This window comes from Apium graveolens, unplaced genomic scaffold, assembly GCF_009905375.1.
Source record: "Apium graveolens cultivar Ventura unplaced genomic scaffold, ASM990537v1 ctg8059, whole genome shotgun sequence".
NCBI lineage: Eukaryota > Viridiplantae > Streptophyta > Magnoliopsida > Apiales > Apiaceae > Apium > Apium graveolens.
In genome coordinates this window covers 19,686-34,464 of record NW_027420853.1, presented here as the reverse complement: position 1 = coordinate 34,464, position 14,779 = coordinate 19,686, and the positions used below count along the sequence as shown (strand labels likewise).

The following is a 14,779-nucleotide window of genomic DNA, read 5'->3' as shown; positions in this document are numbered from 1 at the left end:
GAAAACCCAACATTTACATTATTTACTTTATTAGAATAACACATAATTATATAATCTTCTTCAAGTTTTGTTTAATTATATTATGTAATGGAGTCAACAAGTTATTATTGTCTATTTATACTAAAGTTATATTATTTGAGTTGTGTGAGATTGTTTTTTGGAAATATTGTTGGGTGCCACAAGTGATAAGCAGATCATGGGTTGAGCAGACATGGAAGATAGAAGAGTAGCGCATTTTGTGTATTACCTGGTTCAACAAATGAAGGACTGTATAGAGCTAAAACAGTCAGCTTACACAAAGAAAATATTGGAGAAGGCTGGAATGCAAGCTTTTAACCCCACTAAATATCCTATGGATCCGAAGGAGAATTTGACTAACGACGAAGGCGGGAAACTGGTGGATCCAACAGAATACAAAAGCTTGGTTGGAGGACTTCGCTACCTTGTGCATACATGTCCCGACATGGCTTATGATGTGGGGATAGTCAGCCGTTTAATGGAAAAGCCCACAGTTCTTCATATGAATGCTATAAAGCGTATACTCAGGTACGTCAAGGGTACAATTAACTACGGCCTGGTTTATTCGAGGGATATTAGAAACAATATGCTTACAGGATACTCGAATAGCGATTTTGGAGGACAAACAGATGACAGGAAGAGTACAAGAGGAATGGTATTTTACTTAAATGATAACCTCATCACATGGGTCTCACAGAAACAAAGGTGTGTGGCCTTGTCTTCGTGCGAGGCAGAGTTTATGGGAGGGACGACATCAGCTTGTCAAGCTGTTTGGCTGAGGAATCTGCTGAGCAAGCTAACAGGTGAAGATATGGGTCCAGTAATCTTGTACATTGATGATAAATCCGCCATCGATCTTGCAAGGAACCTAGTTTTTCATGGGCGTAGTACAACATATAGACAAACGCTACCATTATATTCGAGAATGTGTTGAGAGAAAGGAGATCATTGTCAAGCATGTGAGTAGTGATATGCAACGAGCAGATTTCCTGACCAAAGCTCTCACTACTATCAAATTTGAAAGAATGCGCAGATTACTGGGAGTAATGGAGTTGCCTAAATAAGTTTCAAAACTAAGGGGATGATTGTTGGAATTATTTTGAAACTTATAGCTAGTTTTAAAATAATTAAAGTATGTGCATGTTGAATTAGTATGCATAGTCGTGGAGAAGTTTTAGAAATGGCATATGTAGACACGTAGAAGTAGAACTGCATTAGAAGAGTTAGTTGTTTGATGGCCCTTGTTTTTAGCTGCATATTCTATCAGCTATCTATTTATATTGTACGCTTCAAATCAATAAAAACAACTTACACGCAAGTCTTTGTTTTTCTCAGTTTTACAATACACAGCTTATATATATATTTGTATACATCCTGGCATTGAGTATAAACAAGAAATATGTTGTTCGAAAACCAACTCAAAAAATTAGGAATTTTACTTTAGCATTAAGTTTTACATCATTTATAACATGATATATATATATATATATATATATAGCTAGGGAGATGATCGAAATACAAACAACTTTTAAAATTAAAGCTATAAACTAATATAAGCCACTAAGTCAATCTAATATAATCCAGGCACTACACATAATTGACCTACATCCTCCTGCACAAAATCTCAAGTTTCTAAACACATAAACTATATCCTTTAATTATTTTTAAGTATAATTAATGGCATATGCATCATGAAAGTTAGATGTCCTTACTCAAACTATTTGTCATTCAATATTACTAAAAAATGTAAATTAGTATTGTCTATTAATCAGGTCATCAATATAATAGAATAATAAGAAAATGAATTATAACCACACACCGCGTTTAGAGATGGCATGTAATAGTAGAATCATCTACACCCATCCTCTCTCACTCTAATTTTTATCATGTACTGATGTATCATAACCAATCCCCTTGAAATACCTGTAGAAAACAATTAATTAGAAAAAAATTAACTATGATTATTTATTTTTTCAAGATGAGTAAAGAAATATACCGTGCCAATCTTGATTTACATTTTGTATAGGGAGTGGAGGGTGGTTTTCTTTATTGTCTTCTTCATCTTCGAATATGTTCATCAGTGTTTATTGTAAATTTGACTCTCTATGAAATAGATGGGGGCGGCTGACAGTGGGTCAAGTGTTAGGGTTTGTGAAAAGATAACACTCTTTTTATAGGAAAATTTCCTATATAATTACTAATTTTATTAAGATTTTTTTCAAATTCTTAATGTTGTATATCTTTATTTATTTTTTATTTCATAGTGAAAATTTCACAATTATTTTGAAAGTTAGTGTTTGGTTCCACTTTTTAAACTTTCGAACATATTATAAGTGCACCGTTGTTATTTTTATTATAAACTAATTAACAATAAACATCCTAAATAAAATATAAAAAAATAATAAATATGACATATCAAATTTTAGTTTTGATTAGTTTAATAATGTGATTGAAAAACAAATATCCAAATTACGCGTCAACATAGTTTAGACTATAGGTTTATAAAATAAATTATATATATTAGATATCGGTTATATAATTAAAAAAAAATATATAATTGGTTAATATTTATTTTATTAGATATTTTTTAAAGTGATAAATCGTAAAAGATTTTTATAACTCATAATACAAATTTAAAAAGTATACTCATACTAAAAATAAAAATTTGAAAATAAAAAAATTAATTTGCACATTACTAATAATGAAGAGTTAGATGAGAGAAGTTATATGAGATAAAACCCTGTGTAAAAGGGACAATGTATACCATATATTGTGTATCTCTGTCAATTATACTTATGGTAGAATCATATTTGTAATATACAACTTATTTATATATTTACTAGACATTACTAGTGGAAATAGTTGGAGTTTATCATACAAATTGATACTAATGAAAATATCATATATCAGTATGAAAATTAGTATGACAACTGAGGCAACTCCCAACAATCTGCTTAATCCCCACTCTCATACTCCAAGCCCCACATGCCTCCAAGCCCCACATGCCTCGGCCTTTAGCCCATCAGGGGTAGCCCACTTGCCTATCCCCATATGAGAGATTATTATGAAGTGTTGAACTAAATATTTGATACCACTTGGTGGGTTTGTTAAACAAACTTTAAATCCACATAAGTATGATATTATTTATTTTTAGGGCTTAGCCTGCATGAATTATTTTTTGACCCCATCATCTAAAAAGGCTTCCTTCTAATAGAGTTAAATGGTTGTTTGTAAACTAGCAATCTCATTCCACAAATAAAAGCCTATGTAGTGACTTAATGAAAACATCTTCAATCATTAATAAAATATATAGTATGACAAAAATTAATATTTTTTATTTTATCTTCCACATACATTGTTATATAATGTCAATGCAGACTTGGTAAACCGGACTCGGCCACCTCATCTCGAGATCATTGGGATTAGAAAATCTAATTGGAGAGGGCGATCCAGGACCTAAAAAGGGGAGAGTTAGCCACTATAAGGAAGAGTTATGAATCCATATTTGCTGTCTACCTACTGCCTTGGACTTCGTCGAGCTACAGCTTAATCCCAGCAATAACTTGATTACATTGTTCAGAATGAATAATCACACCTAATGCTCTCTCTTGCACCTGCAGATGATACATATTATATTGATTATAAACGTTCCAAGTACACATAATCAAATGAAAATCAACCCTTCTTCTAAGTTGTCCTGCTTCCAAAGAAATGATGTGTCGGTTCAGAGATATTTTAACCAGTAAAACTTCAACATATCTACTAATCTCTCTTTAACTTCTATGGTAGGTTCCAGATTGATATCAAATAAACTACAGTGTAATATTACACACTGAACTAGAATTAGAAAATCACCACAACCATCACCTGGACTCAACTGCACTAGATTCCGATCCTCTAAAGAATGAAAGGCGCCACCAAATCCAAAATGATTAACTCAGATTTGGGAATTCAGTACCATGTCTGGAGAAACATCAGAATCCCACTCCGTAAACAATGTGTGGTAATGCTTACAAGGAAGAGTATGGAGTACGTGTGGGTTCCAGCACATCTCTGTCTAGCCTTCTTTCACACGTACGTAGCCACAAGAGAACTGAACTCCTGAATCTAGGAGAAAAACGGAGAATTTAAAAAACACCGCCTACTAATGAAATATGAATGCCCAACAATTTTTTAGCTTTTGCATGGTAAAAATTTTCTATAAATTACCACACTTCCTTTCGAAATGGACAAATTTATGTCCTGAAAAAGTTATCAAATTATATAATAATAATAATAACAATAATAACAATAATAAAATTGATACTCCTAAATTCGACGGAATGCGGTTGTATTTAGAGCGACGTCAGCGATCCGCGTGAATTATATCTAACGGACCATATTCAACTACTATCACAATAATCCAACAGTTGAAATTACATTTTATAAAAAATATTTACACACAAAAATAAAACAAAAATATATATAAAAAACTAACCTTAAACCCCCCCACCCCCTACCTAACGCGTTCCAAACTAGTTTGAAGTACGAGTAAAATTACTAGTTGACTATTAAAAAAGAAAACCAAATTTATTTATTTTTTTCTAAAAATTTTGGCATATCACTGAAATATATAGATCTTGATATCCGTAAGGTTGGATCATTCAATAATATTTTTAAAAATATCGAAACATCAATATGGGATTAAACACTAGTTAGAAGAGGCAAACCAAATATATTTATTTTTTCTAAATTTTTTATCATATCACTAAAATATACAGATCTTGACATCCCTACGGTTGGATCATTCATTAATATTTTTAAAAATATCGAAACATCAATATGGGATTAAACACAAGTTAGAAGTACTGGTCAAACTACTCTTTGACTATTAAAGAGGCAAACCAAATATATTTATTTTTTTCCAAAATTTTTGTCATATCACTAAAATATACAGATCTTGACATCCGTACAGTTGAATCATTCATTTATATTTTTAAAAATGTCGAATCATCAATATGGGATTAAACACTATTTAGGAGTACGGGTCAAATTACTAGTTGACTGTTAAAAAAGCTAACCAAATATATTTATTTTTTTCTAAAATTTTTGACATATCACTAAAATATACAGATCTTGACATCCGTACGGTTGGATCATTCATTAAAATTTTTAAAAATATCAAATGATGAATATGGGATTAAACACCAGTTAGAGGTCCAAGTCAAATTACTAGTTGACTGTTAAAAAAACAAACCAGATATATTTATTTTTTTCTAAAATTATTGTCATATCACTAAAATATACAGATCTTGACATCCGAACGGTTGGATCATTCAATAATATTTTTAAAAATATCGAAACATCAGTATGGGATTAAACACTAGTTAGAAGTACTCGTCAAACTACTCTTTGACTGTTAAAAAGGCAAACCAAATATATTTGTTTTTTTCTAAAAATTTTATCATATCATTAAAATATACAGATCTTAACATCCGTACGGTTGGATCATTCATTAATATTTTTAAAAATATCGAATCATCACTATGGGATTAAACACTAGTTAGAAGTACTAGTCAAATTACTAGTTGATTGTTAAAAATGTAAACCAAATATATTTATTTTTTCTAAAACTTTTGTGTTATCACTAAAATATATAGATCTTGACATCCGTACGGTTGGATCATTCATTAATATTTTTAAAAATATTGAAACATCAATATGAGATTAAACACTAGTTAGAAGTACTTGTCAAACTACTTTTTGACTCTTAAAAAGGCAAACCAAATATATTTATTTTTTTCTAAAATTTTTGTCATATAACTAAAATATACAGATCTTGACATCCCTACGGTTGGATCATTCATTAAAATTTTTTAAAATATCGAATCATCAATATGGGACTAAACACTAGTTAGAAGTACTGGTCAAATTACTAGTTGACTGTTAAAAAATAAAACCAAATTCATTTATTTTTTTCTATAAATTTTGTCATATCACTAAAATATACAGATCTTGACATCCGTACGGTTGGATCATTCAGTAATATTTTTAAAACTATCGAAACATCAATATGGGATTAAACACAAGTTAAAAGTACTCGTCAAACTATTTTTTGACTATTAAAAAGGCAAACCAAATATATTTAATTTTTTCTAGATTTATAAAAATATCACAAAAATATATTCATTTTTCCCAAACTCATGTTTATAGTTTTTTTTAAAAATATTTATAAAATGTGGTATTTATGATAAAATTGATCCAAATCATGGATTAAAATTTTTCTTAAAACATTGAATTCTCAAAAATAAATTTTAAAATTTAGAATATAATAATCTTTGTAAGGAAAATATTAATTAATATTTATGTCCTGTAAAAGTTATCAAATTATATAATAATAATAATAATAATAATAATAATAACAATAATAACAATAATAAAATTGATACTCCTAAATTCGAAGGAATGCGGTTGTATTTAGAGCCACGTCAGCGATCCGCGTGAATTATATCTAACGGACCATATTCAACTACTATCACAATAATCCAATGGTTGAAATTACATTTTATAAAAAATATTTACACACAAAAATTAAACAAAATTATATATAAAAAAACTAAGCTTAAACCCCCCACCCCTACCTTACGCGTTCCAAACTAGTCAGAAGTAGTGGTCAAATTACTAGTTGACTTTTAAAAAAGAAAACCAAATATATTTTTTTTTCTAAAATTTTTGTCATATCACTAAAATATATAGATCTTGACATCCTTACGGTTGGATCATTCAGCGATATTTTTAAAAATATCGAAACATCAATATGAGATTAAATACTAGTTAGAAATACTCGTCAAACTACTCTTTGACTGTTAAAAAGGCAAACCAAATATATTTATTTTTTTCTAAAATTTTTATCATATCACTAAAATATACAGATCTTGACATCCGTACGGTTGGATCATTCATTAATATTTTTAAAAATATCGAAACATCAATATGGGATTAAACACTAGTTAGAAGTACAGGTCAAACTACTCTTTGACTATTAAAAAGGCAAACCAAATATATTTATTTTTTTCCTAAATTTTTGTCATATCACTAAAATATACAGATCTTGACATCCGTACGGTTGAATCATTCATTAATATTTTTAAAAATATCGAATCATCAATATGGGATTAAACACTAGTCAGGAGTACGGGTCAAATTACTAGTTGACTTTTAAAAAAGCAAACCAAATATATTTATTTTTATTTAAATTTTTTGTCATATCACTAAAATATACTGATTTTGACATCCGTACGGTTGGATCAATCATTAATATTTTTAAAAATATCGAATCGTCAATATGGGATTAAACACTAGTTAGAAGTAACTGTCAAATTACTAGTTCACTGTTAAAAAAGCAAACCAAATATATTTATTTTTTTATATATTTTTTTTCATACCACTAAAATATACAGATCTTGACATACGTACGGTTGGATCATTCATTAATATTTTTTAAAATATCGAATCATCAATATGGGATTAAACAATATTTAGAAGTACTGGTTAAATTACTAGTTGACAGTTAAAAAATAAAACCAAATATATTTATTTTTTTCTATAAATTTTGTCATATCACTAAAATATATAGATCTTGACATCCGTACAGTAATAATTTTAAAAATATCGAAACATCAATATGTGATTGAACACTAGTTGGAAGTACTCGTCAAACTACTCTTTCACGGTTAAAAAGGCAAACCAAATATATTTATTTTTTTCTTTAAATTTTGTCATATTACTAAAATATAAAGATCTTGACATCCGTACGGTTGGATCATTCAGTAATATTTTTTAAAATATCGAAACATCAATATGGGATTAAACACTAGTTAGAAGTACTCGTCAAACTACTCTTTGACGGTTAAAAAGGCAAACCAAATATATTTAATTTTTTCTAAATTTTTTATCATATCACTAAAATATACAGATCTTGACATCCGTATGGTTGGATCATTCATTAATATTTTTAAAAATATCAAAACATCAATATGGGATTAAACACTAGTTAGAAGTACCGGTCAAACTACTCTTTGACTATTAAAAAGGCAAACCAAATATATTTATTTTTTTCCAAAATTTTTTTCATATCACAAAAATATATTAATTTTTGTCCCAAACTGATGTTTGGAGTTTTTTTTAAAAATATTTATAAAGTGTGGTATTTATGATAAAATCGATCCAAATCATGGATTAAATTTTTTCTTAAAACATTGTATTCTAAAAAATAAATTTTGAAATTTAGAATATAATAATCTTTGTAAGGAAAATATTAATTAATATTTATGTCCTGTAAAAGTTATCAAATTATATAATAATAATAATAACAATAATAACAATAGTAAAATTGATACTCCTAAATTCGACAGAATGCGGTTGTATTTAGAGCGACGTCAGCGATCCGCGTGAATTATATCTAACGGACCATATTCAACTACTATCACAATAATCCAACAGTTGAAATTACATTTTTATAAAAAATATTTACACACAAAAATAAAACAAAATTATATATAAAAAACTAACCTTAAACCCACCCACCCCCTACCTTACGCGTTCCAAACTAGTTTGAAGTACGAGTAAAATTACTAGTTGACTATTAAAAAAGAAAACCAAATATATTTATTTTTTTCTAAAAATTTTGTCATATCACTGAAATATATAGATCTTGATATCCGTAAGGTTGGATCATTCAGTAATATTTTTAAAAATATCGAAACATCAATATGGGATTAAACACTAGTTAGAAGAGGCAAACCAAATATATTTATTTTTTCTAAATTTTTTATCATATCACTAAAATATACAGATCTTCACATCCGTATGGTTGGATCATTCATTAATATTTTTAAAAATATCGAAACATCAATATGGGATTAAACACAAGTTAGAAGTACTGGTCAAACTACTCTTTAACTATTAAAAAGGCAAACCAAATATATTTATTTTTTTCCAAAATTTTTGTCATATCACTAAAATATACAGATCTTGACATCCGTACAGTTGAATCATTCATTTATATTTTTAAAAATGTCGAATCATCAATATGGGATTAAACACTATTTAGGAGTACGGGTCAAATTACTAGTTGACTGTTAAAAAAGCTAACCAAATATATTTATTTTTTTTAAAAATTTTTGACATATCACTAAAATATACAGATCTTGACATCCGTACGGTTGGATCATTCATTAAAATTTTTAAAAATATCAAATGATGAATATGGGATTAAACACTAGTTAGAAGTACAAGTCAAATTACTAGTTGACTGTTAAAAAAACAAACCAGATATATTTATTATTTTCTAAACTTATTGTCATATCACTAAAATATACAGATCTTGACATCCGAACGGTTGGATCATTCATTAATATTTTTAAAAATATCGAAATATCAGTATGGGATTAAACACTAGTTAGAAGTACTCGTCAAACTACTCTTTGACTGTTAAAAAGGCAAACCAAATATATTTGTTTTTTTCTAAAAATTTTATCATATCATTAAAATATACAGATCTTAACATCCGTACGGTTGGATCATTCATTAATATTTTTAAAAATATCGAATCATCACTATGGGATTAAACACTAGTTAGAAGTACTAGTCAAATTACTAGTTGATTGTTAAAAATGTAAACCAAATATATTTATTTTTTCTAAAACTTTTGTGTTATCACTAAAATATATAGATCTTGACATCCGTACGGTTGGATCATTCATTAATATTTTTAAAAATATTGAAACATCAATATGAGATTAAACACTAGTTAGAAGTACTTGTCAAACTACTTTTTGACTCTTAAAAAGGCAAACCAAATATATTTATTTTTTTCTAAAATTTTTGTCATATAACTAAAATATACAGATCTTGACATCCCTACGGTTGGATCATTCATTAAAATTTTTTAAAATATCGAATCATCAATATGGGACTAAACACTAGTTAGAAGTACTGGTCAAATTACTAGTTGACTGTTAAAAAATAAAACCAAATTCATTTATTTTTTTCTATAAATTTTGTCATATCACTAAAATATACAGATCTTGACATCCGTACGGTTGGATCATTCAGTAATATTTTTAAAACTATCGAAACATCAATATGGGATTAAACACAAGTTAAAAGTACTCGTCAAACTATTTTTTGACTATTAAAAAGGCAAACCAAATATATTTAATTTTTTCTAGATTTATAAAAATATCACAAAAATATATTCATTTTTCCCAAACTCATGTTTATAGTTTTTTTTAAAAATATTTATAAAATGTGGTATTTATGATAAAATTGATCCAAATCATGGATTAAAATTTTTCTTAAAACATTGAATTCTCAAAAATAAATTTTAAAATTTAGAATATAATAATCTTTGTAAGGAAAATATTAATTAATATTTATGTCCTGTAAAAGTTATCAAATTATATAATAATAATAATAATAATAATAACAATAATAACAATAATAAAATTGATACTCCTAAATTCGAAGGAATGCGGTTGTATTTAGAGCCACGTCAGCGATCCGCGTGAATTATATCTAACGGACCATATTCAACTACTATCACAATAATCCAATGGTTGAAATTACATTTTATAAAAAATATTTACACACAAAAATTAAACAAAATTATATATAAAAAAACTAAGCTTAAACCCCCCACCCCTACCTTACGCGTTCCAAACTAGTCAGAAGTAGTGGTCAAATTACTAGTTGACTTTTAAAAAAGAAAACCAAATATATTTTTTTTTCTAAAATTTTTGTCATATCACTAAAATATATAGATCTTGACATCCTTACGGTTGGATCATTCAGCGATATTTTTAAAAATATCGAAACATCAATATGAGATTAAATACTAGTTAGAAATACTCGTCAAACTACTCTTTGACTGTTAAAAAGGCAAACCAAATATATTTATTTTTTTCTAAAATTTTTATCATATCACTAAAATATACAGATCTTGACATCCGTACGGTTGGATCATTCATTAATATTTTTAAAAATATCGAAACATCAATATGGGATTAAACACTAGTTAGAAGTACAGGTCAAACTACTCTTTGACTATTAAAAAGGCAAACCAAATATATTTATTTTTTTCCTAAATTTTTGTCATATCACTAAAATATACAGATCTTGACATCCGTACGGTTGAATCATTCATTAATATTTTTAAAAATATCGAATCATCAATATGGGATTAAACACTAGTCAGGAGTACGGGTCAAATTACTAGTTGACTTTTAAAAAAGCAAACCAAATATATTTATTTTTATTTAAATTTTTTGTCATATCACTAAAATATACTGATTTTGACATCCGTACGGTTGGATCAATCATTAATATTTTTAAAAATATCGAATCGTCAATATGGGATTAAACACTAGTTAGAAGTAACTGTCAAATTACTAGTTCACTGTTAAAAAAGCAAACCAAATATATTTATTTTTTTATATATTTTTTTTCATACCACTAAAATATACAGATCTTGACATACGTACGGTTGGATCATTCATTAATATTTTTTAAAATATCGAATCATCAATATGGGATTAAACAATATTTAGAAGTACTGGTTAAATTACTAGTTGACAGTTAAAAAATAAAACCAAATATATTTATTTTTTTCTATAAATTTTGTCATATCACTAAAATATATAGATCTTGACATCCGTACAGTAATAATTTTAAAAATATCGAAACATCAATATGTGATTGAACACTAGTTGGAAGTACTCGTCAAACTACTCTTTCACGGTTAAAAAGGCAAACCAAATATATTTATTTTTTTCTTTAAATTTTGTCATATTACTAAAATATAAAGATCTTGACATCCGTACGGTTGGATCATTCAGTAATATTTTTTAAAATATCGAAACATCAATATGGGATTAAACACTAGTTAGAAGTACTCGTCAAACTACTCTTTGACGGTTAAAAAGGCAAACCAAATATATTTAATTTTTTCTAAATTTTTTATCATATCACTAAAATATACAGATCTTGACATCCGTATGGTTGGATCATTCATTAATATTTTTAAAAATATCAAAACATCAATATGGGATTAAACACTAGTTAGAAGTACCGGTCAAACTACTCTTTGACTATTAAAAAGGCAAACCAAATATATTTATTTTTTTCCAAAATTTTTTTCATATCACAAAAATATATTAATTTTTGTCCCAAACTGATGTTTGGAGTTTTTTTTAAAAATATTTATAAAGTGTGGTATTTACGATAAAATCGATCCAAATCATGGATTAAATTTTTTCTTAAAACATTGTATTCTAAAAAATAAATTTTGAAATTTAGAATATAATAATCTTTGTAAGGAAAATATTAATTAATATTTATGTCCTGTAAAAGTTATCAAATTATATAATAATAATAATAACAATAATAACAATAGTAAAATTGATACTCCTAAATTCGACAGAATGCGGTTGTATTTAGAGCGACGTCAGCGATCCGCGTGAATTATATCTAACGGACCATATTCAACTACTATCACAATAATCCAACAGTTGAAATTACATTTTTATAAAAAATATTTACACACAAAAATAAAACAAAATTATATATAAAAAACTAACCTTAAACCCACCCACCCCCTACCTTACGCGTTCCAAACTAGTTTGAAGTACGAGTAAAATTACTAGTTGACTATTAAAAAAGAAAACCAAATATATTTATTTTTTTCTAAAAATTTTGTCATATCACTGAAATATATAGATCTTGATATCCGTAAGGTTGGATCATTCAGTAATATTTTTAAAAATATCGAAACATCAATATGGGATTAAACACTAGTTAGAAGAGGCAAACCAAATATATTTATTTTTTCTAAATTTTTTATCATATCACTAAAATATACAGATCTTCACATCCGTATGGTTGGATCATTCATTAATATTTTTAAAAATATCGAAACATCAATATGGGATTAAACACAAGTTAGAAGTACTGGTCAAACTACTCTTTAACTATTAAAAAGGCAAACCAAATATATTTATTTTTTTCCAAAATTTTTGTCATATCACTAAAATATACAGATCTTGACATCCGTACAGTTGAATCATTCATTTATATTTTTAAAAATGTCGAATCATCAATATGGGATTAAACACTATTTAGGAGTACGGGTCAAATTACTAGTTGACTGTTAAAAAAGCTAACCAAATATATTTATTTTTTTAAAAAATTTTTGACATATCACTAAAATATACAGATCTTGACATCCGTACGGTTGGATCATTCATTAAAATTTTTAAAAATATCAAATGATGAATATGGGATTAAACACTAGTTAGAAGTACAAGTCAAATTACTAGTTGACTGTTAAAAAAACAAACCAGATATATTTATTATTTTCTAAACTTATTGTCATATCACTAAAATATACAGATCTTGACATCCGAACGGTTGGATCATTCATTAATATTTTTAAAAATATCGAAATATCAGTATGGGATTAAACACTAGTAAGAAGTACTCGTCAAACTACTCTTTGACTGTTAAAAAGGCAAACCAAATATATTTGTTTTTTTCTAAAAATTTTATCATATCATTAAAATATACAGATCTTAACATCCGTACGGTTGGATCATTCATTAATATTTTTAAAAATATCGAATCATCACTATGGGATTAAACACTAGTTAGAAGTACTAGTCAAATTACTAGTTGATTGTTAAAAACGTAAACCAAATATATTTATTTTTTCTAAAATTTTTGTCTTATCACTAAAATATATAGATCTTGACATCCGTACGGTTGGATCATTCATTAATATTTTTAAAAATATTGAAACATCAATATGAGATTAAACACTAGTTAGAAGTACTTGTCAAACTACTTTTTGACTCTTAATAAGGCAAACCAAATATATTTATTTTTTTCTAAAAATTTTGTCATATAACTAAAATATACAGATCTTGACATCCCTACGGTTGGATCATTCGTTAAAATTTTTAAAAATATCGAATCATCAATATGGGATTAAACACTAGTTAGAAGTACTGGTCAAATTACTAGTTGACTTTTAAAAAATAAAACCAAATACATTTATTTTTTTCTATAAATTTTGTCATATCACTAAAATATACAGATCTTGACATCCGTACCGTTGGATCATTCAGTAATATTTTTAAAACTATCGAAACATCAATATGGGATTAAACACTAGTTAAAAGTACTCGTCAAACTATTCTTTGACTATTAAAAAGTCAAACCAAATATATTTAATTTTTTCTAGATTTATAAAAATATCACAAAAATATATTCATTTTTCCCAAACTGATGTTTATAGTTTTTTTTAAAAATATTTATAAAATGTGGTATTTATGATAAAATTGATCCAATTCATGGATTAAAATTTTTCTTAAAACATTGAATTCTCAAAAATAAATTTTAAAATTTAGAATATAATAATCTTTCTAAGGAAAATATTAATTAATATTTATGTCCTGTAAAAGTTATCAAATTATATAATAATAATAATAATAATAATAACAATAATAACAATAATAAAATTGATACTCCTAAATTCGAAGGAATGCGGTTGTATTTAGAGCCACGTCAGCGATCCGCGTGAATTATATCTAACGGACCATATTCAACTACTATCACAATAATCCAATGGTTGAAATTACATTTTATAAAAAATATTTACACACAAAAACTAAACAAAATTATATATAAAAAAACTAAGCTTAAACCCCCCACCCCTACCTTACGC

At 26.9% G+C, this 14,779-nt stretch overlaps 1 protein-coding gene across 1 annotated transcript; it reads left to right on the top strand.

Annotated features, from left to right (window-relative positions):
* Positions 1 to 211: 211 nt before the first annotated feature.
* LOC141704621 (secreted RxLR effector protein 161-like) lies at positions 212 to 952 on the top strand. Its single transcript, XM_074507830.1, has one exon. The coding sequence runs from the start codon at positions 212 to 214 to the stop codon at positions 950 to 952; it is 741 nt and encodes a 246-aa protein (XP_074363931.1).
* Positions 953 to 14,779: the final 13,827 nt, after the last annotated feature.

Bases quoted from the DNA above. Each gene is read 5' to 3' on its own strand.
- LOC141704621 (XM_074507830.1), top strand. From the start codon at position 212: ATGGAAGATAGAAGAGTAGCGCATTTTGTGTATTACCTGGTTCAACAA.